This window comes from Salvelinus sp. IW2-2015, linkage group LG17 (genome assembly GCF_002910315.2).
Source record: "Salvelinus sp. IW2-2015 linkage group LG17, ASM291031v2, whole genome shotgun sequence".
Lineage (NCBI taxonomy): Eukaryota > Metazoa > Chordata > Actinopteri > Salmoniformes > Salmonidae > Salvelinus > Salvelinus sp. IW2-2015.
In genome coordinates this window covers 411,212-434,783 of record NC_036857.1, presented here as the reverse complement: position 1 = coordinate 434,783, position 23,572 = coordinate 411,212, and the positions used below count along the sequence as shown (strand labels likewise).

At 43.7% G+C, this 23,572-nt stretch overlaps 1 protein-coding gene, 1 long non-coding RNA gene and 1 pseudogene across 2 annotated transcripts; 2 read left to right on the top strand and 1 right to left on the bottom strand.

Moving 5' to 3' along the window:
- The first annotated feature begins 2,208 nt into the window (after positions 1–2,208).
- Positions 2,209–5,665, top strand: ngrn (neugrin, neurite outgrowth associated). Its single transcript, XM_024005966.2, has 4 exons — positions 2,209–2,320; positions 3,248–3,506; positions 3,782–3,892; positions 4,282–5,665. The coding sequence occupies exons 2-4, from the start codon at positions 3,286–3,288 to the stop codon at positions 5,414–5,416; spliced, it is 1,467 nt and encodes a 488-aa protein (XP_023861734.1). The 5' UTR covers positions 2,209–2,320; positions 3,248–3,285; the 3' UTR covers positions 5,417–5,665.
- Positions 5,666–5,786: 121 nt separating this feature from the next.
- The window catches only part of LOC111977203 (sortilin-like), a 35,483-nt pseudogene continuing 17,697 nt past the window's right edge, over positions 5,787–23,572 (bottom strand).
- Positions 8,342–8,567, top strand: LOC139029016 (uncharacterized). The gene is made up of 2 exons (XR_011481227.1): positions 8,342–8,407; positions 8,465–8,567. It is a non-coding gene; the product is annotated as an uncharacterized lncRNA (long non-coding RNA).

The window sequence follows — 23,572 nt, the reverse complement described above, 5'->3', positions numbered from 1 at the left end:
CATCCCAGAAGTCTGAGATTAGATTTAATCATTTTATATAAATGAATTGCCTATAATGACACTTCTCAGTCTAGACTCAACAACATGTAGGCCTACATTGTATTCAGTTGTTGTACCTCAGTAAAGTCTGGTTGAGATTCACCAGCTCAGGTTGAACCGTTGCCACTCACCTGTTGTTGGATCTGTCCGTTGGACGTCTGTACGACTATCTGCTCCCCTGTTGAGGTGGTGGCGGTGGTGTACTCCATGGTCAGTTAGTCACAGTCCCTCCTGTCATTGTCAAAATACAGAGTTTGATCAATCAAATTAGAGGCAGAGTGACAAATTAGGCCTACAAAGGAAAGTCCAATACAAGCTGGGATATCAAACCCAAAGGGTCGCACAAGCAATCATAGGCTATGAGGTTGTTGTAGCCATATATAACAGGAAAATAATATGATTGATTGTTGGGCATTAGCTTGACTAGCTAAACAGTCACCATTTCAGCGGACATGTGGAACACGAGCGTTCATGTGTTTTCCGGTTCTTGTCCCTCAGGATTGTAGCCTAATTTAATGATTCAGCTGAGGCGGGTACATCATCAGATATCATTCAGTTGGGAGTACAAACATTTCGCTACACCCGCAATAACATCTGCTAAATATTTGAATGTGACCAAAACATTTGATTTGGACAATATTTCTTGTAATTAACAAAATGGGTTACATAACGTTAGATTTGTTGAAGGACATCTTGATGTGTTTTCTTTGTTGTTCGCTAGCTTTACTGTTGCTAGCTACACAGCTAACGTTAGCTAGCTTGAGATAAGGCACAGGTATTACATTAGGTAACTAGCTAGCTGGACAGTTGACTAGCTAGTTAGCTTAGCTAGCAAGTTAACTCCGTGGGCTGTAAATGTTCACATAAAGAACGGAAGCATGTTGAAAATGCATAAATATTTGCGTATAACATTAGCTAGCTACAAAACAGCACATTATTTATTGGATTTATTCAAAGCTAACGTTGCATTTAGCATGCAAATCTGTCTCCGTCGCCTCGGTTATGTAGCAAGGATTATGTTGTACTACAATCATTAATGAAATCTTTACAGTTCAAAAACACGACGTTGATTTGCTTCAACGTTCGATTCCTGTATTTTGTAGAGTTAGTAATTTGGTTGGTCAATGACAAACCAATCCGTGCTGACAACTATCATAGGGCTTCTATTACCGTTTCTTCGCTGTCCGGTATCCCTCTGATTGGCTCCAGTACAGGGTTCCAAAGCCCAATCACCAAAGTGAGCAGACAAAATGGCGCAAATGAAACAACAGCGATGTCGAAGAGATGCATGTGATCGTTGAGGCGAAGAAAGACGAAGATTGCCGATACAACCCGACAGATGATGCAATTGGTTCAGTATGTAATGTCCTGCCTGTCGTACTCAGAAAAAAAACTGTTGGAGTCAGTGGTGGAAAAAGTACCCAATTGTCATACTTGAGTAAAAGTAAAAATACCTTAATAGAAAATGACTCAAGTAAAAGTGAAAGTCACCCAGTAAAATACTACTTGAGTAAAAGTCTAAAATTATTTGGTTTTAAATATATTTAAGTATCAAAAGTAAATGTAATTGCTAAATATACTTAAAAGTAAAAGTATGAATAATTTCAAATTCCTTATATTAAGAAAATCAGGAGGCACCATTTTCATGTTTTTTAAGTTTACAGATAGCCAAGGGCACACTCCAACACTCAGACATAATTTCCAAACTAATAATTTGTGTTTAATGAGTTCGCCAGATCAGAGGCAGTAGAGATGACCAGAGATGTTGTCTTGATAAGTGTGTGAATTGGACCATTTTCCTGTCCAGCATTCAAAATGTAACAAGTACTTTTGTGTGTCAGGGAAAATGTATGGAGTAAAAAGTACATTATTTTCTTCAGGAATGTAGTGAAGTAAAAGTAAACGTTTTCCAAAATAGAAATAGTAAAGTGAAGTACAGATACCTCAAACGACTTAAGTAGTACATTAAAGTATTTGTTACCTAAAACCACTGGTGCTAATCTCTCTTTACCAGATTCTACCACTGCATACATGGGTAATATTCATAAATATCTATGCATTTACTTAAATTAAGGTTTGTTGTTTGTTATTTTCGATCAAGTAGTGACTGATATGTATCGGGGTTTTTTCAACACCACATGCCAGTAGGTGGCAGTATGTGGAAATATAGGTTGTATGCCACTCACGACTAAGACTGTTTGCGGAAGTGCTACAATGTTTCCACGAGACAAGCAGGTCTAGACTGAAATGTAGCTAAAGAAAGCAGGAGAATCTTATTTGGGTGAATACAATTGTTTCATTATTTCTATCAATGTTGGCTAGACACCTGGTTATTGTTTGAATAGTTTGTGAGATGTGAATAGGCGGTAGCAGCAAGAGGCGTATTTAGCTAACTAGCTCTGAATACTAGCCAAGGTTACTATCAAATCACATTTTATTGATCACATACACATATTTAGCAGATGTTATTGCGGGTGTAGTGAAATGCTTGTGTTCCTAGCTCCAACAGTGCAGTAGTATCTAACAATTCACAACAATGCACACAAATGTAAAATAATGGAATTAAGAAATATATTGTAACGACCCTGGGTTTATAAGCGCTGAAATCGACTCTGCCGCTTGAGCATGCTTTTGCGGCACAGTCGATAGCGCGCCGGACCTCGGGCTAGGGGTCGAGGGTTCGAGACCTGCTCCCTGCTGTTTCATTAAACTGGTGTCAGAACCCAGGGTCGATACAATATTAATGTTAGGGCGAGCAATGTTGGAGTGGCATTGACTTAAATACAGTAGAATAGAATACCGTATATACATATGAGATGAGTAAAACAGTATGTAAACATTATTAAAGTGACTAGTGTTCCATTATTGAAGTGGCCAGTGATTCCAGGTCTATGTATATAGGGGAGCAGCCTCAAAGGTGCAGGGTTGAGTAACCGGGTGGTAGCCGGCTAGTGTTGGTTATTTAACAGTTTGATGGCCTTGAGATAGAAGCTGTTTTTCAGTTGCGGTACCACGCGGTGATACAGCCCGACAGGATGCTCTGTTGGCCATCTGTAAAAGTTTGAGGGTCTTTCCATTAGCATTGAGGTTATTTCAGCGAGCTGAACTTTTTTTTGTAGCTAACTAAATCAGACCGAATGGACGTGCTGGGTAAATCGGCGAGATAGAACATGTTGAGAATTTCTGATCCTGTCTTTTCTTCATTCAGTAGTGTCTGGTGACCAGTGGTGAGCCTTCAGAATAGCCATGTCTTTCAGGATGGTCTCCTTGATAGCCTCCAGGCTTGGCAAAGTGTCAGTGATGCCCACAAGGAGCTGTAGTCGAAACGTCAGCAGAGATGCCAGCAAGGCCTGGATGGATCAGAGGCAGACACACAGGACCTCGGCCCACAGACACAGAGAGAAGGAGGAGAGGTTTGAAGATCCAGATATGGACGATGTAGACGACAAGGTCCAGGCTGTGTTCAGGTGAGAAACATTTATCCTAAACTGAACCCTAGGCTTTGCCTGGTCCCAGATCTGTTTGAGCGGTCTTTCTGACTAAGAACTGTTGGTGATGCGTACAGCACAAACAGACCTGGGACCACCAGGCCTATTGAAGGGTGCCTGTCTACATACTTGCCACTTTCACCCCGGTCAGTGATAGGCCTACATAGTATCTTAAGATGATATCATATACTTATCAAGTCATCACTCGTGATGCAACTAGGCCTAATGCCGTCTGTTTCACCTTCCCTGTCTAGTGAAGAGAGGAGGAGACAGAGGACGGTGAAGTACCATATAGTCAAGAGACAGCTGACTGAGTCTGGAGCTCCAGAGAGGAAGCTGAGCTGGGACGCCATGGAACAGATCAGGTGAGGAAGGCTGCAATGTTACTAAATATTCAGAAATATATTATATACACAGTACAAGTCTAAAGTTTGGACACACCTACTCATTCCAGGGTTTGGTTTTATTTTTCCTATTTTCTACATTGTAGAATAATAGTGAAGACAAACTATGAAATAACACATTTGGGATCATGTAGTAACCAAAAAAGTGTTAAATCAAAATATATTTGAGATTTGAGATTCTTCAAAGTAGCCACCCTTTGCCTTGATGACAGCTTTGCTGTACTGTATGAATGACATGTTTTGATTGTCTGTCAGGTAGACTAGGGAGTCGTGTCAGCTTTATCTGCAACGTTGTCAACGTTTTGCCTCAATGACTAAACCAATGACTCAATTACTGACTACACCCCCAGGTATCTGAAGCAGGAGCTACCAGAGGAATGGACCATTGACCGTCTGGCAGAGGGATTCTCTGTCCATCGTGACATCATCCTACGAGTCCTGAGGAGCAAGTTCACCCCCAAACCAGAGAGGAAGGCTAAACAGGACGCCAGCGTGTGGGCCAGGCTGAGACAGCAGGCCTTACCTGGGAGTGGAGCAGGGGGACAGGGCAGGCAGCAAGCCCTACCTGGGGGTGGAGCAGGGGGACAGGGCAGGCAGCAAGCCCTACCTGGGGGTGGAGCAGGGGTACAGGGTAGGCAGCAGGCCTTACCTGGGGGTGGAGCAGGGGGACAGGACAGGCAGCAAGCCTGTGACGCTGGGGGTGGAGCAGGGGGACAGGGAGGCAGCAGGCCTTACCTGGGGTGGAGCAGGGGACAGGGCAGGCAGCAAGCCCTACCTGGGGGTGGAGCAGGGGGACAGGGACAGGCAGCAAGCCCTACCTGGGGGTGGAGCAGGGGTACAGGCAGGCAGCAGGCCTTACCTGGGGGTGGGATGCAAGGGGGACAGGACAGGCAGCAGGCCTTACCTGGGGGTGGAGCAGGGGGACAGGGCAGGCAGCAAGCCCTACCTGGGGGTGGAGCAGGGGGACAGGGCAGGCAGCAAGCCCTACCTGGTGGTGGTGGAGCAGGGGGACCGGGCAGACCACAGCTGCCTGCCTCTGGACATAGAAGTAGCAAACCAGCCATGCTGCCCGCAGGAAGTGGCACTGGTGCCCTGGTCACCCTGGCTAGCCACAGTAGCCAGAGGCTGATAGCCAGGGACTTGGAGGATGGCCCTGGCCCAAGAGCCATGATGACTACTGCTAATAGTCCTGCTGCTCCTCTCACCTCACTACCCACCCAGCTCTCATCCTCACCAACCCTGCACAGGAGACACAGCTCAGGACAAGATAACTCTAGAGAGGAGTGGGAGGAAGAGGAGAATGTTCCAGAGGACAATGTGTCGGAGAAGGTTGAGGAGAAAGACGACCAGGAGGAGAGATGGGATGGAAGGGTGTTTTCAGAGGAAGAACTGGAGGAACTAATGCTGTCGTCAAAGCCTTCGCGAGTGGTACAGAATGGGATAGAGTTCTTTGACAGCGAAGGAAACTTCCTGTACAGAATCTGAGATAGCAAAATGGCACCCTATTCCCTACATAGTGCACTACTTTTGACCAGGGCTAATGGCACCCTATTCCACTATGGCACCCTATTCCCTATATAGTGCACTACTTTTGACCAGGGTGCCATTTTAGAAGTAGCCTGAGATGTTGTTAATGTGTTGGTTTCCTAAATACAATAAAATGCAATAGACTTCTGTTGGAAGATGCCAGAGACTGATTATGCCGCAAACCAATAAAGCACTATTTCAAATGTATGGGTTAGTCACAAGTTTTGATTGTAATTCTATAATTTAATTGTTTTCTTGAATGTTGCACATATTGACATTGGAATAAAATGTCATGTTAAACGCAATGTTAGTCCAGAAGAGGCAAAACTTTCAAAGGGACAAGTTAATTTATTGGTCGTCAACCCAAAGCAAAATTGTCTCAAATATACAGAAGATATACACAGCAGATACCAAGATTCAACAATTGAGCCATCACAATTATTTATTTATACAGCCATTTTAAAATGTAAGGAAAAAAAGTCTCACCTCTCAAATCAAAGACATAAAACCAGTATGAATAATTCAGAACAAGTGTCTTCCCAGTGTTAACTACCGTACAGGTGTTGGCTCTAATGCCAATCGACATTTATTTTAGTCCTGTGCAAGAGCAGAGATGTTTTTGTACAAACCAAACACCAAATATAGGTTGGATTATAAATTAGATGAAACATTGCATTTGTCTGTTTCACAGTGGACAAATCAAGTTGTATTGCATGACAAGGGAATCAAATTGGTTCATGTTTCCATTTCCCATTGCTTTATAGATGGGAGAGTAATTCAGAGAAACAGTTGTACTGAACAGAAGGGTAGTCGGTATTGAAGGGAGTTTCATTTGAGGTGAAATCCTTATTTCACATAATTACAGTAAGTGCAATCTACAAAATGGATGCACTGTGGTTACACAGACATCTGAGATCTAGGGTGCATCCTATGGGCCCTAGTCAAAAGTAGGCCCCTATATAGGGAATAAGGTGCTATTTGGAATGCATTATAGACCGTACGTACACTTGCCACTCATTGGGAAGGCACAGACCCAGCCCCCCATAATAGACAGACATTACACCCCCAAATGGGCTTCCGAGCCTAGAATGATCCTGTCTCTGTGAAACTAAGTCAATGACCTTCTCAGGTAATGTGGTGACCATAATAAAATATGTTTATTCAGTAGAATTAGCTCATCTCATATGAGCTACAGTACATAGAGGTCGGTTCTACACACATAGTGAAAACAGGCACGCCAGTGTAAAACTGCTACACATCCATACAACATTGTTATAAAAACCACTTCTTCTAGCCGACTGCTTCATCAAAAATGTCCAGGTCTTATGTACTACATTTACAAATGTGCTCTTAGTTCCTGTGTTTACGTAGTTGCCCTGTGTAGTCCAGTGATTGATTCCTACTGTCCTTCCTTCACTTTTGGATCTACTTTCACTTGTGTAGGGACAGCTTAACATATTAAAACAGAAGTATCATTTTTATTGAGAAATGAGGAGGCGTAAGGCCAATTGCTATTTGTACACTAGATTTTCTCCCAAGGACTAAACTAAAAACAGACAGTTTTCACATACAAAAAAAGGACATTGTTCCAATACAGCCAAATCATAATTTGAGATACATGCACGCAACACATTTGTATTACCCCATTGATATCAATACATGATTTAGGAGGTGAAAGTTTGAGTCAGGTACCGATTTCTGGGGTTAGAATACATCGCTTTAGTTCAGTCTAGTTTAGAGGACGTGTTTAGAGGACGTTCATCCCTGCTATGAAAGCTTAGTGTTGATACAGTGGATCTAAACATGTTATTGCTATCCAACTTTAAATGCTTATAAATATTTCCACTTCCATCTTATTAGTTAGCCAAAATACTTACAAATAATTTTTTCCAAGCCACAGTACCCAACAGCAACTTATTTACCATGTCCCCGACTCTGTCACATCAATGAAAAAGGAAAGCTCTTTATGTACAGTGCAGGGGAAGGGAAGGGAGGGGGAAACAGGAAAAGTCTTCATTAGAAGTGTATACGTAATATTCCCAAGAACCCCAGCCCCAAGCATGTATAAACCGTAATGTTGTTTATGTTCACTTGGTTGAAAAAGATAGCTTTATGTTGTTAAGAGAAGATGCTGATGATAAAACAGCTTCTACACAGCAGTTTCCAGAGGTCCATTATTTAATGTTCACCAGCAGTCCAGAACCACCACATTCCATCACTCAATTGTCCCCAACGGAAAAGGAACTTGGAGAATAAACTCTAAAATCAACCACAACACTACTAGTGGTCCCATTTGCTCTCCTGCTGAACTCTGTACGTGTGTCTCACTCAGAACAGAAAGCCTCATTGGATACCTCACTGATGAGAGCTGCGTTACAAGGACTCTCCACCAGGCGATGTAAGGTCAGGGGTTAGAGTTAAAGGGTCATGGTGGAGGGGAGAAGGAGGAAGTAACAGGAAGCGAAGGAGATTGAGCAGCAGCGAGCCCCGGTGTACACATAGGACAAACTTGTTCTTCAATATAGAGCAGTGAGCCTAAGGACAGACAGGAGACTAGATTCCCCTGGTAGCTGCAGGAGCTTCTGGTTTGTGAAGGATAGACAGGAGACTGGTAGTTCCTCCTGGTAGCTGCAGGAGCTTCTGGTTTGTGAAGGATAGACAGGAGGCTAGATTCCCCTGGTAGCTGCAGGAGCTTCTGGTTTGTGAAGGATAGACAGGAGACTGGTAGTTCCTCCTGGTCATGCAGGAGCTTCTGGGTTGTAAAGGATAGACAGGATACTGGTAGTTCCTCCTGGTAGCTGCAGGAGCTTCTAGGTTGTAAAGGATAGACAGGAGACTGGTAGTTCCTCCTGGTAGCTGCAGGACTTCTAGGTTGTAAAGGATAGACAGGAGACTGGTAGTTCTCCTGGTAGCTGCAGGAGCTTCTAGGTTGTAAAGGATAGACAGGAGGCTAGTAGTTCCTCCTGGTAGCTGCAGGAGCTTCTAGGTTGTAAGGATAGACAGGAGGCTAGTAGTTCCTCCTGGTAGCTGAAAATGCCACCTGTTACTCCAGAAGATCCTAGAGACACACAAGAGGACACACAACATTCCTATGTAAGTGGACTTTTAAGAAAGGACTAGAGAAAACACTGAGCAAAGGAAAGTCACAACCAATCCTTCACCAAGGGATGAGGTCAATTCTATATTTATAATAAGTGCGGAACCATACAACAAAAAAAAAATGACGTTTGTGTGTTTGTACCATTACCTGTCTTGAATCGTGTAAGCCGGTCTTGTTGCTTGCCCGAGTGTGGTTGCTGTCTAATGGCTCGTCTACTCCGTCTCCCTGGGCCTCAGCATGCTGCTGTAGTACAGAGTACCTGTGTACCAGGAACCTGGAGGAGCCAATCAAAACACACCGAGCCACTTATAACCTTTTCACACATCATTGTGCCGACCAGAACCAAACGGTGCTGGCTCAGATATTTAACATTTTTCACTGTGCTTGAGTAACCGGTTCTGATCTTAAACAACAACAGTATAGCCTGGTTTCCTTATACTGATCTTAAAACAACAACAGATAGCCTGGTTTCCTATATACTGATCTTAAAACAACAACAGTATAGCCCTGGTTTCCTATATACTGATTTAAACAAAACAGTATAGCCTGGTTTCCTATGTACTGATCTTAAAACAACAACAGTATAGCCTGGTTTGCTATGTACTGATCTTAAAACAACAGTATAGCCTGGTTTCCTATATATCTGTCTTAAAACAACAACAGTATAGCCTGGTTTCCTATATACTGATCTTAAAACAACAACAGTATAGCCTGGTTTCCTATATACTGAACCTTAAAACAACAACAGTATAGCCTGGTTTCCTATATACTGATCTTAAAACAACAACAGTATAGCCTGGTTTGCTATGTACTGATCTTAAAACAACAACAGTATAGCCTGGTTTCCTATGTACTGATCTTAAAACAAACAGTATATGCCTGGTTTTTTTGTACTGATCTTAAACAACAGTTGCTGTACTGACCTTCCCGCAGACGTACTTCTTGACAAAGAGGAACCCAGCTACGACACTGAGCAGGATAATGCTTAGAACCGTCACTACGATGGGTGCTGAGCTGGACAGATGGCCGTCTGTCTTTAGGAGGGGAGAGATAGAGAGAGCATAAGGGCAACTCTTCCATCGTTGTCATGCAGTATACACAGAGAGAAAGACTTCCAGAATGGGAAAGCATGTGCTACCATGACTACTGCACGATTAAGGTCATGTAACCAATGGTTACTGAGGTTTACACTGTTTTGAAGGTGAAATGCCTCAATAAATCTTTTGTCAGTCTCTTGGGTTAAAATGTTGAAGTGATTCCACGTTCAACTGCCCTTGTTATACGTAAGTTGTCAAATTCCGTAAATGTTACGCAAGGATTCCTTCCATTGTTTTTTTGACATTCTAGAACAGGACCAGTGAGAACGTGTGACAGTGAAGACCAGTGAGAACCAGTGTGTGGACCACTGAAGACCCAAGATGAGAACAGTGAAAACCAGTGAGTACCAGTGGTGGACCACTGCTGTAGAGACAGTGTGGACCACCCTGAGAACCAGTGTGGACCAACTGACAGACCAGTGAGAACCAGTGAAGACCAGTGAAGACCAGTGAGAACCAGTGAAGACCAGTGAAGACCAGTGAGAACCAGTGAAGACCAGTGAAGACCAGTGAAGACCAGTGAGAACCAGTGAAGACCAGTGAGAACCAGTGAAGACCAGTGAGAACCAGTGGCGTCGTCATCTCTACTCACCAGTAGTTCCTGAGGTCCCAGTAGGTCATTGACACACCTCTTACTGAGGTCTATCTCTTTTCTCTCCGGCTGTGTTCCTCCCTCACACTTATCCCCAGGGATCTTCCTATAGCTGTGGACCAAGAGGACATGCTTAGTGGTCAGTCATGGTCACATAGTTAGCAGATGTTATTGGTCACGTACACATAGTTAGCAGATGTTATTGGTCACGTACACATAGTTAGCAGATGTTATTGGTCACGTACACATAGTTAGCAGATGTTATTGGTCACATACACATGGTTAGCAGATGTTATTGGTCACGTACACATAGTTAGCAGATGTTATTGGTCACATACACATAGTTAGCAGATGTTATTGCGAGTGTAGCAAAATGCTTGTGCTTAAATATGTTTCTTTTTTAATAATATATATATATTTTTTTAACTCTTCCATCGTTGTCATGCCGTATGCACAGAGAAAAACTTCCAGAAATGGGAACCCATGTGTTACCATGACTGACAGTTGAGCAACACGATCAGGTGGTTCGGTGATCCACACTCTGATAAGTAACCTTGTCTGAGACCTGCTCCTCAAGCTAATTCCTAGACTTTAGCACAGTGGGCAAACACAGTCTTGTGATACACAGCGCAGGAGATCCAGGTTAGAACACAGATGACTAAAGCCTTACCCTCTGGTCTGCAGCAGCTCCTTCTTGCCTTGCAGACAGAACTCCAGAACGTGGCCCTTCAGGTCCTGCTGCTCCACACACTCGGAGCTGTTCTCTTTACGATAGTACCCAAAGTCACTGCAGGAGGGCAGCATGGAGCAGGTTAGACAGGGACAGCAGGCAGACCGCACAGGTAGTGGTGTTGAGAACAATTACTATTCTTCTGCCACTGGTAAACTGTCTGGAGCCAGGGTGACCACCACAGTGTACTGGAGCTAGGGTGACCACCACAGTGTACTGGAGCTAGGGTGACCACCACAGTGTACTATAGCTAGGGTGACCACCCACAGTGTACTGGAGCTAGGGTGACCACCCACAGTGTACTGGAGCTAGGGTGACCACCACAGTGTTCTATAGCTAGGGTGACCACCACAGTGTTCTGGAGCTGACTGAAACATATGCAGCAAACGGTAAAGTTCGCCCAACTTTAAAACCATTGTGGTTACGTTCCCATCTCCATACTGCCATACCAGAATGCATGCCCAATACACGGCTTGGTCTTAGGTAGTATACTAGTGTGGATATTGGAACAGATTCATGATGACTAGACTTCTCACCATTGGAAGTCATCCAGGGTACAGAGGCAAGGGGTGGGTTGCTTGTTGACCTCGTAGTCCCGTCCGTTCAAGCAGACAGAGGCCTTCCTCAGACGCAGGAACTTCTCCTTATAACCCAACATACAGCCGTCGTTAGGGTCGCTGATGTCATCAGAGTGCGCCAGCCACTGCACGTAGTCTTGGTCCTCACCTGAGAAACAGACATGAGTTTGCAAGAGGTTTTAGTTCAGTGGGCTAACACAGACGTGTGATGTGCTGGAGACCCAGGAGCCATCTAATACGGCAGCATTTTCCCCTGGTACTGGGTACTCAAAGTTATAATTCATGTCTAGGTACTAGGTACTGGGTACTCAGTGTTATAATTCATGTCTAGGTACTAGGATAGCTGGTATCAGTGGGTATAGATGCATTTCTAGGTACTGGGTACTCAGTCGTTATAATGCAGTCTAGGTACCAGGTACTGGTACTGCAGTGTTATATGTACATTGTCTACGGCTACTAGGTACTCAGTGTATAATTGATGTCCTAGGTACTCAGTGGTTATAATGCCAGTGTCTAGGTACTCAGTGTTATAATTCCATGTCTAGGTACTAGGTATCTGGGAGCTCAGTGTTATACATGATGTTCTTGGTACTGGGTACTCAGTGTTATAATGGCATGTCTAGATCACTAGGTACTGGGTACTCAGTGTTATAATGCATGTCTAGGTACTAGGTACTCAGTGTTATAATTCATGTCTAGGTACTCAGTGTTATAATTCATGGTACTAAGGTACAGGTACCTAGGTACTGCAGTTGTTATAATGCATGTCTATGGGTACTAGGTACTCTAGGTATCAAAGTTTGTATATACAATGCATGTCTAGGTACTAGGTTACTGGGTATCACCGTTGTATATATTCATCGTCTAACGGTACCCTGCAGTGTTTATAATGCAGTGTCTAGGGTACTCAGTGTTATAATTCTCATGTCGATGGTACGTAGTACTGGGTTATCAAGTGTTATAATTCAGATGTCTAGGTGACTCAGTGTGTATAACGCGGATGTTCTAGGTACTGCAGTGTTATAATTGACATGTCTAGGTACTAGGTACTGGGTACTCAGTGTGAGGTAATGCATGTCGTAGGTAACTCAGGTACTCAGTGTTATAATTATCATGTCTAGGTACTGGTACGTCGTGTTATAAAGTGCAATGTCTAGGTACTCAGTGTTATAGATGCAGTGTCTAGGTAGCTAGATACTGGGGCTACTCAGTGGTTATAATTGGCATGTATAGGTACTAGGTACTGGGTACTCAGTGTGTGTTAATAAGCTAAATGCCCATGTCTATTGCTACTGCAGTGCTTAATAATTCATAGTCATGCGGTACGTGGGTACTGCAGTGTTATCAATTCATGTTCTAGGTACCAAGGTAACTACCATGGGTGTATATGCATGTTGTATCACATCATTAGCCTACAGTAGCTGTATCCCATGGTCATTACTAGTACTCACAGTCTCTAGTGAGGCAGCTCTCTGAAGTCGATGGTGACTGATACCCAGTACTGACTGAGCAGAGAGTCTCTGTAGCCCCAGACACTGACGTTCATAGAGACCTCGCCCCGGCTCCGACGCTATCCCTGTGAAGTGGATGGGATCGCTAGTGAACTGGTGAACGTGCCAGCACTGGCCCTCGTCTGTGGAAAACCTGACAGGAAAGAACACATTACTATACATCAGCACAATTTGCATGAGGTGTTTTATTGTACGTTTAAGTGATTTCTTTCTTTCTTGGGCCTCTCTGCATTCTAGCCTGGGTACCAGTTTGTCTTACAGCCGAATAGCTCGAGACCTGGATCCAGGCTTCCCTGCAATCGCCTGTCCTGAATAGACACCCTATCTATTCCCTATACAGTAACACAACGTTTTGACCAAGCCAGCCCTTCTTTTGACACACAGACGTACTTGATGTCTTTGATGGGCTGAGTAGAGTGTTCCACAGCCACCAGGAGTCCACCAGAGTCCAGGATGGCATAGTGGTGAGGTCCCTCCAGGGCCTGCAGCCAGGTGTAACCTCCATCATCTGACACGAATACGTCAGGCTTCATCACAGAGATGGCATCGCCCACACTCCCTGATGGGTTAAGGGGGTCAGAGGGGAGAGGTTAGAGGTCAAAATTTAAATAGACAGCAAGGTGTAGCCTCTGTCATCTGACACGTGTACGTCAGGCTTCATCACAGAGATGGCATCGCCCACACTCCCTGATGGGTTAAGGGGGTCAGAGGGGAGAGGTTAGAGGTCAAAATTAAATAGACAACAAGGTGTAGCCTCTGTCATCTGATAGTTTAACTATTTATTAAGTTACTGTATATTCTTCAAGAATACATTTTCTATTCAGTATATCATTCATTTAAAATATATATATTTTTTTTTTAAATGGATGTACCAATCTGTTTAGATAACAGATGATGTACCTTCTGAACCATTTGACCTGCCAGGGAAAGAAACTCCCAGCCCTATCCATAACACAGTGCACGGCAGATCCTCTTCAATCATAACCACAGTCACTTAGTGGTGCGATATTGATTACATTTTGCACGTCACCATTTGCATGCCAAAGGAGAGCCGCACACTCTAGGAGCTCAGATGCAAAGATGTATATACCCTGATGAAGACAGCTTGGCTGTCGAAACGTTGGACGTTACATTTTTGCATCTGAGCTCCTAGAGTGTGCGGCTCTCCTTTGTTTTCAGGTTTTCTACTCCGCTGGCCAGCACCTCGCCTAAATAGGTGTGTGTTCCTATTTCTTCTAAACCATTTGCATGCCAGCCAGGTGTGGTCCATCAAGGTAATGGAGTGACACAGGTGTGTGTGTGTGTGTAGGTGTGTGTGTATGTGTATGTGTATGTGTATGTGTGTGTGTGTGTGTGTGTGTGTGTGTGTGTGATCAGCTTCTACTTGTCAACGTAACATCAGCTCTAGACTTTCCAGACCTGGAGGAGAACTCCGTCTATTCAGGTGTGTTCCTTTTACCTCAGAACGTGTGTCTAATCCAGACCTGGGTTCAAATACTATTAAAGACTATTTCAACTACTTTCCAAGACATTTGTTAGGTAAATCATTGGAAGAATATATTTTTTTTTTTAAACACACAATTAGTTGAATATTTTATATGTTTGGAATTACACTTGGAAAGTATTGGCATGTATTTGAAAATACTAAAATATACAGTATTTACACAAATACATGCTGTGCTACATTTAAACCGTGTATTTAAAATGATGTATATGGACAGATTTAGAAAAAGTTGGTTATTTATAGGACATTATTTGAAAATACTTTCAAATAGTTCCAACAGAGGTAGGTGATTCAGTCCAAATTAATTTAAAATACTCAAATATTTATATTACTATCAATCAAACACACTTGTATTTAAACCCAGTTCTGATCTAATGTATGAAACAAAATGGGGGAAATGCTAGTTTTGCAGAATTTTGATAATTTCATCAGATGTGTTGAATAAGACATTAAGTGTCATATCATTTTCTGATATTGAGTGATTTCCTTAAAATTGACTGAGTAGAAATGGAATTCACCCCAAAATCTTGATTCTTTTGATTGATACATGCTTTACCGTACCGTTGCAACAGGTATAAACCCTTTTACCATTGTCGAAGCATACTAAAGCCCACACGCCAATCCAGAAGGTGAAGACATGAGCATCTCAGAGACAAACAGAACCTCAGTAGCTGGCCTCCATGCACAAGGCACATTCATCAACACTGCTTCCTGCGCACTCAATCTCATCCTGAGTGTCCCCACCAATGGCTACGTCCTGTGACTGATCATCACTGGAGCGGGAGGGACAATGGCCTCAAGAGTTATTCTCTCTCAACCTAGCCGTGTCTGAGGTCCTCTTCTGTCTTCTTTGGTTGTGAGCATACACAGCAAATCAACTGCCGTCTCAAGTCTTGCAGCATTTGGTATGGGTCTCTTGTACACTGGTCGACCCTTGTTTCAAAGCTGTATCTGTGTGGAGCGCTACCTGGCGGTGGTTCACCCTGTAACCTTTCTGAAGTACAAACCCCTGAGATACAGGGTGGGCTGTTGTGGTGCTCTCTGGCTGATAGTTCTTGGGGCCGGTTTGTTCGGTGTGCATCTGATTGAAATGTCTATATACATCTATGCTTACTTGGTGCTGTACTTGGTGCTGCCGTTCAGTTCTCATGGCTCTGAAACGGTCTGGGACAGGGAGGGGACAAATAACATGAAGATGAGGGGCGTTTAAGATCATTTTGATGATCCTGGTGTCTATGATGGTGAGTTACCTCCCCGTTATTGTAATTCTATCTTTATCTATTGTCCTCAATCATGATGAAATGCAGTACTTCACACATGCCATTGGTTTATCCATTTTTGTGATCACTGGGTTTGTGCAGCCCCTCCTCTATGCCCACAGGACTGGGAAGCTGCGTTGTACCAGGGCTCTCTCAGATCTAGTACCTTTCTTTTCTTCCTGATGTTTTAAAATGTTTTAGGGCATTATTCATTTCTATGTTTTGATAATCAGGATATAATTTGTTGTTTGTTTTGTTCTATAAATATTTGAAAAAAATGGGGAGGAGCCTTTACAAGCCCTTCAGAGTTTACCTCTCCTGTAAATGCTATTTTGACTTGCCTTTTAAACCCTCATCATCACATTGTCTTGTATTTTCCTGTGTGCAAATAAATAAATAACTTAATTAAAAATGTAATCATTCTGTGAGGATGAGGTGAGCAGACTACCTATTAGACACAACTGATTCGAACATTGTATATTGGCGGTCCTCCGTAGTTCAGTTAGTAGAACATGGTCCTCCGTAGTTCAGTTAGTAGAACATGGTCCTCCGTAGTTAGTAGAACATGGTCCTCCGTAGCTCAGTTGGTAGAACATGGTCCTCTGTAGCTCAGTTGGTAGAACATGGTCCTCTGTAGCTCAGTTGCTAGAACATGGTCCTCTGTAGCTCAGTTGGTAGAACATGGTCCTCTGTAGCCCTCAGTTGGTAGAACATGGTCCTCTGTAGCTCAGTTAGTAGAACATGGTCCTCTGTAGCTCAGTTGGTAGAACATGGTCCTCTGTAGGTCAGTTAGTAGAACATGGTCCTCTGTAGGTCAGTTAGTAGAACATGGTCCTCTGTAGGTCAGTTAGTAGAACATGGTCCAGGATAGTTGGTTCGATACTCGGGACCACCAGTAAATGTATGCAGCATGAATAAGTTGCTTTGGATAAAACTGTCTGCTAAAAAGGCATTTATTATATTATTACAGGGGTGTCACACTAATTTATTAAAAATAATATCATATACAGTGCCTTCGGAAAGTATCCCGACCCCTTGACATTTCCCACATTTTGTTAGTTTAGGTTCTAAAATTGATAAAATAGTTCCCCCCCCTCATCATTTCTACACACAATACCCCATAATGACAAAGCAAAAACTGTTTTTTAGAAACTGAAATATTGCATTAGCATAAGTATTCGAACCATTTACTCAGTTCTTTGTTGAAGCACCTTTGGCAGCGATTACAACATTGAGTCTTCTTGGGTATGACGCTACAAGCTTGGCACACCTGTATTTGGGGAGTTTCTCCCATTTTTCTCTGCAGAACCTCTCAAGCTCTGTTAGGTTGGATGGGGAACGTTGTTGCACAGCTATTTTTCAGGTTTCTCCAGAGATGGTCGATCGGGTTCAAGTCCAGGCTCTGGCTGGGCCACTCAAGGACATTCAGAGACTTGTCCCTCAGCCACTCCTAAGTTGTCTTGGCTGTGTGCTTAGGGTCGTTGTCCTGTTGGAAGGTGAACCTTCGCCCCAGGGGTCCTGAGCGCTCTGGAGGATCTCATCAAGGATCTCTCTGTACTTTGCTCCGTTCATCTTTGCCTCGATGCTGACTAGTCTCCCAGTCCTTGCCGCTGAAAAACATCCCCACAACATGATGCTGCTACCACCATGCTTCACCGTAGAGATAGTACCAGGTTTCATCCAGACGTGACACTTTAGCCATTCAGGCCAAAGAGTTCAATCTTGGTTTCATCAGACCAGAGAATCTTGTTTCTCATGGTCTGAGAATCCTTTAGGTGCCTTTTGGCAAACTCCAAGCAGGCTGTCATGTGCCTTTTACTGAGGAGTGGCTTCCGTCTGGCCACTCTACCATAAAGGTCTGTTTGGTGGAGTGCTGCAGACATGGTTGTCCTTCTGGAAAGTTCTCCCATCTTCACAGAGAAACTCTAGAGCTCTGTCAGAGTGACCATTGGGGTCTTGGTCACCTCCCTGACCAAGGCCCTCCTCCCCCGATTGCTCAGTTTGGCCGGGCAGCCAGCTATAGGCAGAGTCATGGTGGTTCCAAATGTCTTCCCTTTAAGAATGATGGAGGCCACTGTGTTCTTGGGGACATTCAATGCTGCAGACATTTTTTGGTACCCTTCCCCAGATCTGTGCCTTGACACAATCCTGTCTCGGAACTCTACGGACAATTCCTTCGACCTCATGGCTTGGTTTTTGCTCTGACATGCACTGTCAACCTTGTCCCTTATATAGACAGGTGTGTGCCTTTCCAAATCATGTCCAATCAATTGAATTTAAAACAGGTGGACTCCAATCAAGTTGTAGAAACATCTCAAGGATGATCAATGGAAACAGGATGCACCTGAGCTCAATTTCAAGTCTCATAGCACATGTTATAAATTAATTATGTAATTATGGTATCTGTTTTTTATTTGTAATACATTTGCAAACATGTCTTATGGGGTATTGTGATGTCATTATGGGGTATTGTGATTATGTCATTATTCTGAGGATTTGTTTTTATTGAATCCATTTTAGAATAAGGCTGTAACGTAACAACATGTGGAAAAAGTCAAGGGGTCTGAATACTTTCCGAAGGCAATGTATGTCTTTTAGATTACGGGAGAAGGCCACAGATCAGTGGCTGAGTCTAGACTTGAACCACAAGTGTTAACACTGGACCAGACTCCGGCACAATGCAACGGCCTGGCCTTTTTGATTGGTCAAATTCAAAACAGTCATGGACAGTTTAATGATGATGAGATATGTGTGTGTGTGTGTGTGCATGCGTGTGTGTGTGTGTGTGTGTGTGTGCATGCGTGTGTGTGTGTGTGTGTGTGTGTGTGTGTGTGTGTGTATGCTTGCGTGTGTGATTTACCGTGAGCCATGATGAGTCCTACAGCGTTTGGTTCACTGAGAGGCAGCATGGGGACGTTCAGCTTCATAGCCGTGCTGTAAGCTGCGTGGATGTGGAGACTGCACTCGTCGGGGTCTTTGGCTGTGGAGTCACACTTGGTGTTGGCAGGCTTCTGCAGGGGCACCCATTCCCCTCCCTGGTCGAAGGACACCACGGACTGCACCGAGCCGTCTGGGGGAGAAAAAAATAAATACAACGACGAGACAGAGGTTATTCTGTGAGACATATGGCTCTGCTGTAGACATGCAGCTGAACTCACACTGAACAGCTAATGAAAGTCATTCATCCTCATAACTGTTCTGGTGGAACACACCGCAGTCTGACAAACAGGCGTCTGGGACACAGTCACGTGGACTTTTTCCTGCCATGCACCATGGGGCTTTGGAACTCCCTTTCTTTGCCATCTCAGGCCTGCTCTAACTGTTGGGGGATTTAAAGCGTGTGTGTGTGTGTGTGTGTGTGTGTGTGTGTGTGTGTGTGTGTGTGTGTGTGTGTGTGTGTAGTCCCTACCCTCTGCCAGTATACTGGTGATGAAGACCCCTCGTAGAGAGGTGACGTTGGTGAAGTCAGTGTCGCCCCCTGTGGTGGTGTAGAGGTGACGCCCCAGAGACTTAGAGTACACTGTACCCCTGTCGTCTGACACGTAGATGCTGCCAAAGCCTGTGTCTGGGGACATATAGGAGAAGAACTGTATTTGGGTACTGTAGATAAGAAATTGAGAAAAGTGAAGGAGAGTATAAGAGGGGAGAAGGACAGGAACAGGGCAGGAGAGGAGGACAGGGGAGGAACAGGGCAGGAGAGGAGACAAGGAACAGGGCAGGAGAGGAGACGAGGAACAGGGCAGGAGAGGAGACGAGGAACAGGGCAGGAGAGGAGACGAGGAACAGGGCAGGAGAGGAAACGAGGAACAGGGGAGGAGAGGAAACGAGGAACAGGGGAGTAACAAGGGAGGAGGGGAGGAATAGGGGAGGAGAGGAGAAGAAGGGAGGAGAGGAGGAACAGGGGAGGAGTGTATGAGAGGAGGGGAGGAGGAGAGGAACAGGGGAGGAGAGAATGGGAGGAGGAGAGGAACGGAGACTTAAACAGTGCCTCTGTCATCTGACACATAGATGGTACCAAAGCCAGTGTTCAGGGACATAAAGGATTAGGTCACTGCGACAACTGTATTGAAATAGATTAACAATGGAGAAAAGTGAAGGAGAGGAAGAGAGGAGACATGGGAAGTGTCTGGAGACAATGAAACTAAGTTATGATACATTTAGAAACTAAAGGAGAACTTTTTAAGAGCAAGTTGTTCCATGTAGTGAATCTGTTATTCAATGCATTTGTATGGGCTAATAGCAATAAGGCCCTCCAACATTGTTTTAAGGAATATATATACACACAATACAAGTCAAAAGTTTGAACACACCTACTCATTAAAGGGTTTTCCTTAATTTGTACTATTTTCTACATTGTAGAATAATAGTGAAGACATCAATACTATGAAGTAACACATATAGAATCACATAGTAATTAAAAAAAAGTGTTAAACTAATCAAAATATATTTTATATTTGAGATTCTTCAAAGTAGCCACCAGCTTTGCAAACTCTTGGTATTCTCTCAACCAGCTTCATGAGGTATTCACCTGGAATGCATTTCAATTAACAGGTGTGCCTTGTTAAAAGTTAATTTGTGGAATTTCTTTCCTTCTTAATACATTTCAGCATATCAGTTGTGTTGTGACAAGGTAGGGTGGTATACAGAAGATAGCCCTATTTGGTGAAAGACCAAGTCCATATTATGGCAAGAACAGCTCAAATAAGCAAAGAGAAACGACAGTCCATCATTACTTTAAGACATGAAGGTCAGTCAATGTGGAACATTTCTTGAACTTTGAAAGTTTCTTCAAGTGCAGTCGCAAAAACCATCAAGCGCTATGATGAAACTGGCTCTCATGAGGACCGCCACAGGAAAGGAAGACCCAGAGTTACCTCTGCTGCAGAGGATAAGCTCATTAGTTACCAGCCTCAGAAATTGCAAGGGTTTTTCTTTATTTTTACTATTTTCTACATTGTAGAATATTAGTGAAGACATCAACTATGAAATAACACATATGGAATCACGTAGTAACAAAAAAAAAGTTAAACAAATCAAAATATATTCAATAGAAACACAAGCAATGGACATTAGACAGGTGGAAATTTGTCCTTTGGTCTGATTGGTCTGAGTCCAAATTTTAGATTTTTGGTTCCAACTGCCGTGTCTTTGTAAGACGCAGAGTAGGTGAACGGATGATCTCTGCATGTGTGGTTCCTACCGTGAAGCATGGAGGAGGAGGTGTGATGGTGCTTTGCTGGTGACACTGTCAATTATTTATTTAGAATTCAAGGCACACTTAACCAGCATGGCTAAAACAGCATTATGCAGCGATACGCCATCTCATCTGGTTGGCGCTTAGTAGGACTATCATTTGTTTTTCAACTGGACAATGACCCAAAACACACCTCCAGGCTGTGTAAGAGCTATTTGACCAAAAAGGAGAGTGATGGAGTGCTGCATCAGATGACCTGGCCTCCACAATCACCCGACTCTAACCCAAATGAGATATTTTGGGATGAGAAAATAGTGAAAAAAATATTTTAATAAATCCTTGAAATGAGTAGGTGTGTCCAAACTTTTGACTGGTACTGTATATATGTATATTTTTTAATAGACTTCAAGGGGTCTTAAAATTCAAACTCAAATAGCTAAATTATCCTTGCTATGACCTTCTTAAAACAAGTAGAGGAAGACCAGAATACAGAAAGAGGAGAAGAGAAGGGAGGTCAAGAGGACATGAAAGGACGAGGAGAGAACATTGATCCTGTTAGGGTCCTCTCCAACATGGTTAACGAGAGTGACATTGTGTGGGGAAAAAAGAACACAGTATAGGCTATTGACTGACCTCCTGGTTCATCCACGTGCATGAACACCATGTCGTCATTGGCTGACAAGATGGAATAAAACTCCTCGTGGCCAACCGGAGGCAGCTGAGCCATGTTCCACTCCTCCCCCTGGTTAGTCGACACATGGATCATCCTCAGAGTGCCCTGGGTGAGGGAGGCAGAGAAAGAGAGAGAGAGAGAGAGAGAGAGAGAGGGACAGACCGAGAGGGACAGACAGAGAGATGCAAAGATAGAGTGCGAGGGAATGAGAAAGAGAAAGAAAGTGAGAGGGAGATAGAGAGAGAGATGGGATCAGCTAGGCCTTAGGCTTAAAGAACAAGCTCAAACAAAACATGTGCAAAAACACACACACACACAAATAAACAAGTACACCACACACACTTACAGTTCCAGTCATAACAGAAGCAAACAGGAACTTTCCGCCCAGGCCGAAGGAGAAGATTTTAATGGCAACAGTCTTGATGGTCTTCCCGTAGTCTGCCGTCTTTCTCAAGTCCAGCATCCCCCTTTCATCTGAGAGAGAGAGAGGGTTAGAGGAAGAGACAAAGAGGAAGAGACAACGAAAGAGAGAGAGAGTGATTGATCGAGAGAGAGAGAAAGAGAGAGAGGGATAGAGGAAGAGACAACGAAAGAGAGAGAGTGATTGATGGAAAGAGAGAGAGTGATTGATCGAAAGAGAGAGAGAGATGGAAACAGAGAGAGGGATTGAGAGAGAGAGAGAGAGAGAGAGAGGGATTGATAGAGAAAGATGTTTACTTTTATATATTCTTATAGTTATAAACTGTGTCAAGTCATTTACCTCGGCATCCATGTCAACTTTTTATGTCAGTCTGTCATGAGAGACTATGAAATCATTTTCAAGTTTATTAGCTATTTGAATGGATGTCAGTGTCACTCACTGCAGGATCCATTGAGGTTGGTGGTAAAGAATATGTTACTGTCCATCCCCCTGGAAACAGAAAAGACAAGCTGTCACACATTACTGTACAGCATATAGCCTTTATAAACATGTACAAGCTGTCACCTTACATTACTGTACAGCATATACCCTTTATAAACATGTACAAGCTGTCACCCACACATTACTGTACAGCATATAGCCTTTATAAACATGTACAAGCTGTCTCCCACACATTACTGTACAGCATATAGCCTTTATAAACATGTACAAGCTGTCACCTTACATTACTGTACAGAATCTAGCCTTTATAAACATTTACAAAATAGCCAAACATGTTTTGTTTTAAGTACAGCACCATGGTCACTGTTTTCAAACTATAGTGGAATGAAATATGACCTCGTTGAGGATATACTTTGGGGGACACTGGTAACAGTTGAAAATACGCTGTTCCTGCTGTCCTAAAAATGACCTTGGTGTTTTATCATCTGAGCGCTAATTGTCATGGTGCCACATGCCTCTATGGTTAGTTTACCACACGTCCCCCGTCCCGCAGACTGTTAGAGCCGTGCCCTTCTCAAATAGGTACTTTGCTCCAACGGTTTCATTGTGTCGAGCTTCAGAATCTCGTCATGTCCTAGTTAGTTGGACTTGACCTATATTCCTGTCAAGGTTAGGTTTCAAGGGACTGGGAAGAGAGGCTGGGTGGCGTGATGTCGCTGTATGTGTGTCTGGCTGCCTGCCTCCGTGTGTGTGTGTGTGTGTGTGTGTGTGTGTGTGTGTGTGTGTGTACTCAACACTATTGGTGCTGCAGCATTAGAAAGTGAACCAGCGAAGGTAAACAAACACTCACAGCTAGTACCGGCGCCCTTTCATCACAGCTAGTACCGGCGCCCTTTCATCACAGCTAGTACCGGCGCCCTTTCATCACAGCTAGTACCGGCGCCCTTTCATCACAGCTAGTACCGACGCCCTTTCATCACAGCTAGTACCGACGCCCTTTCATCACAGCTAGTA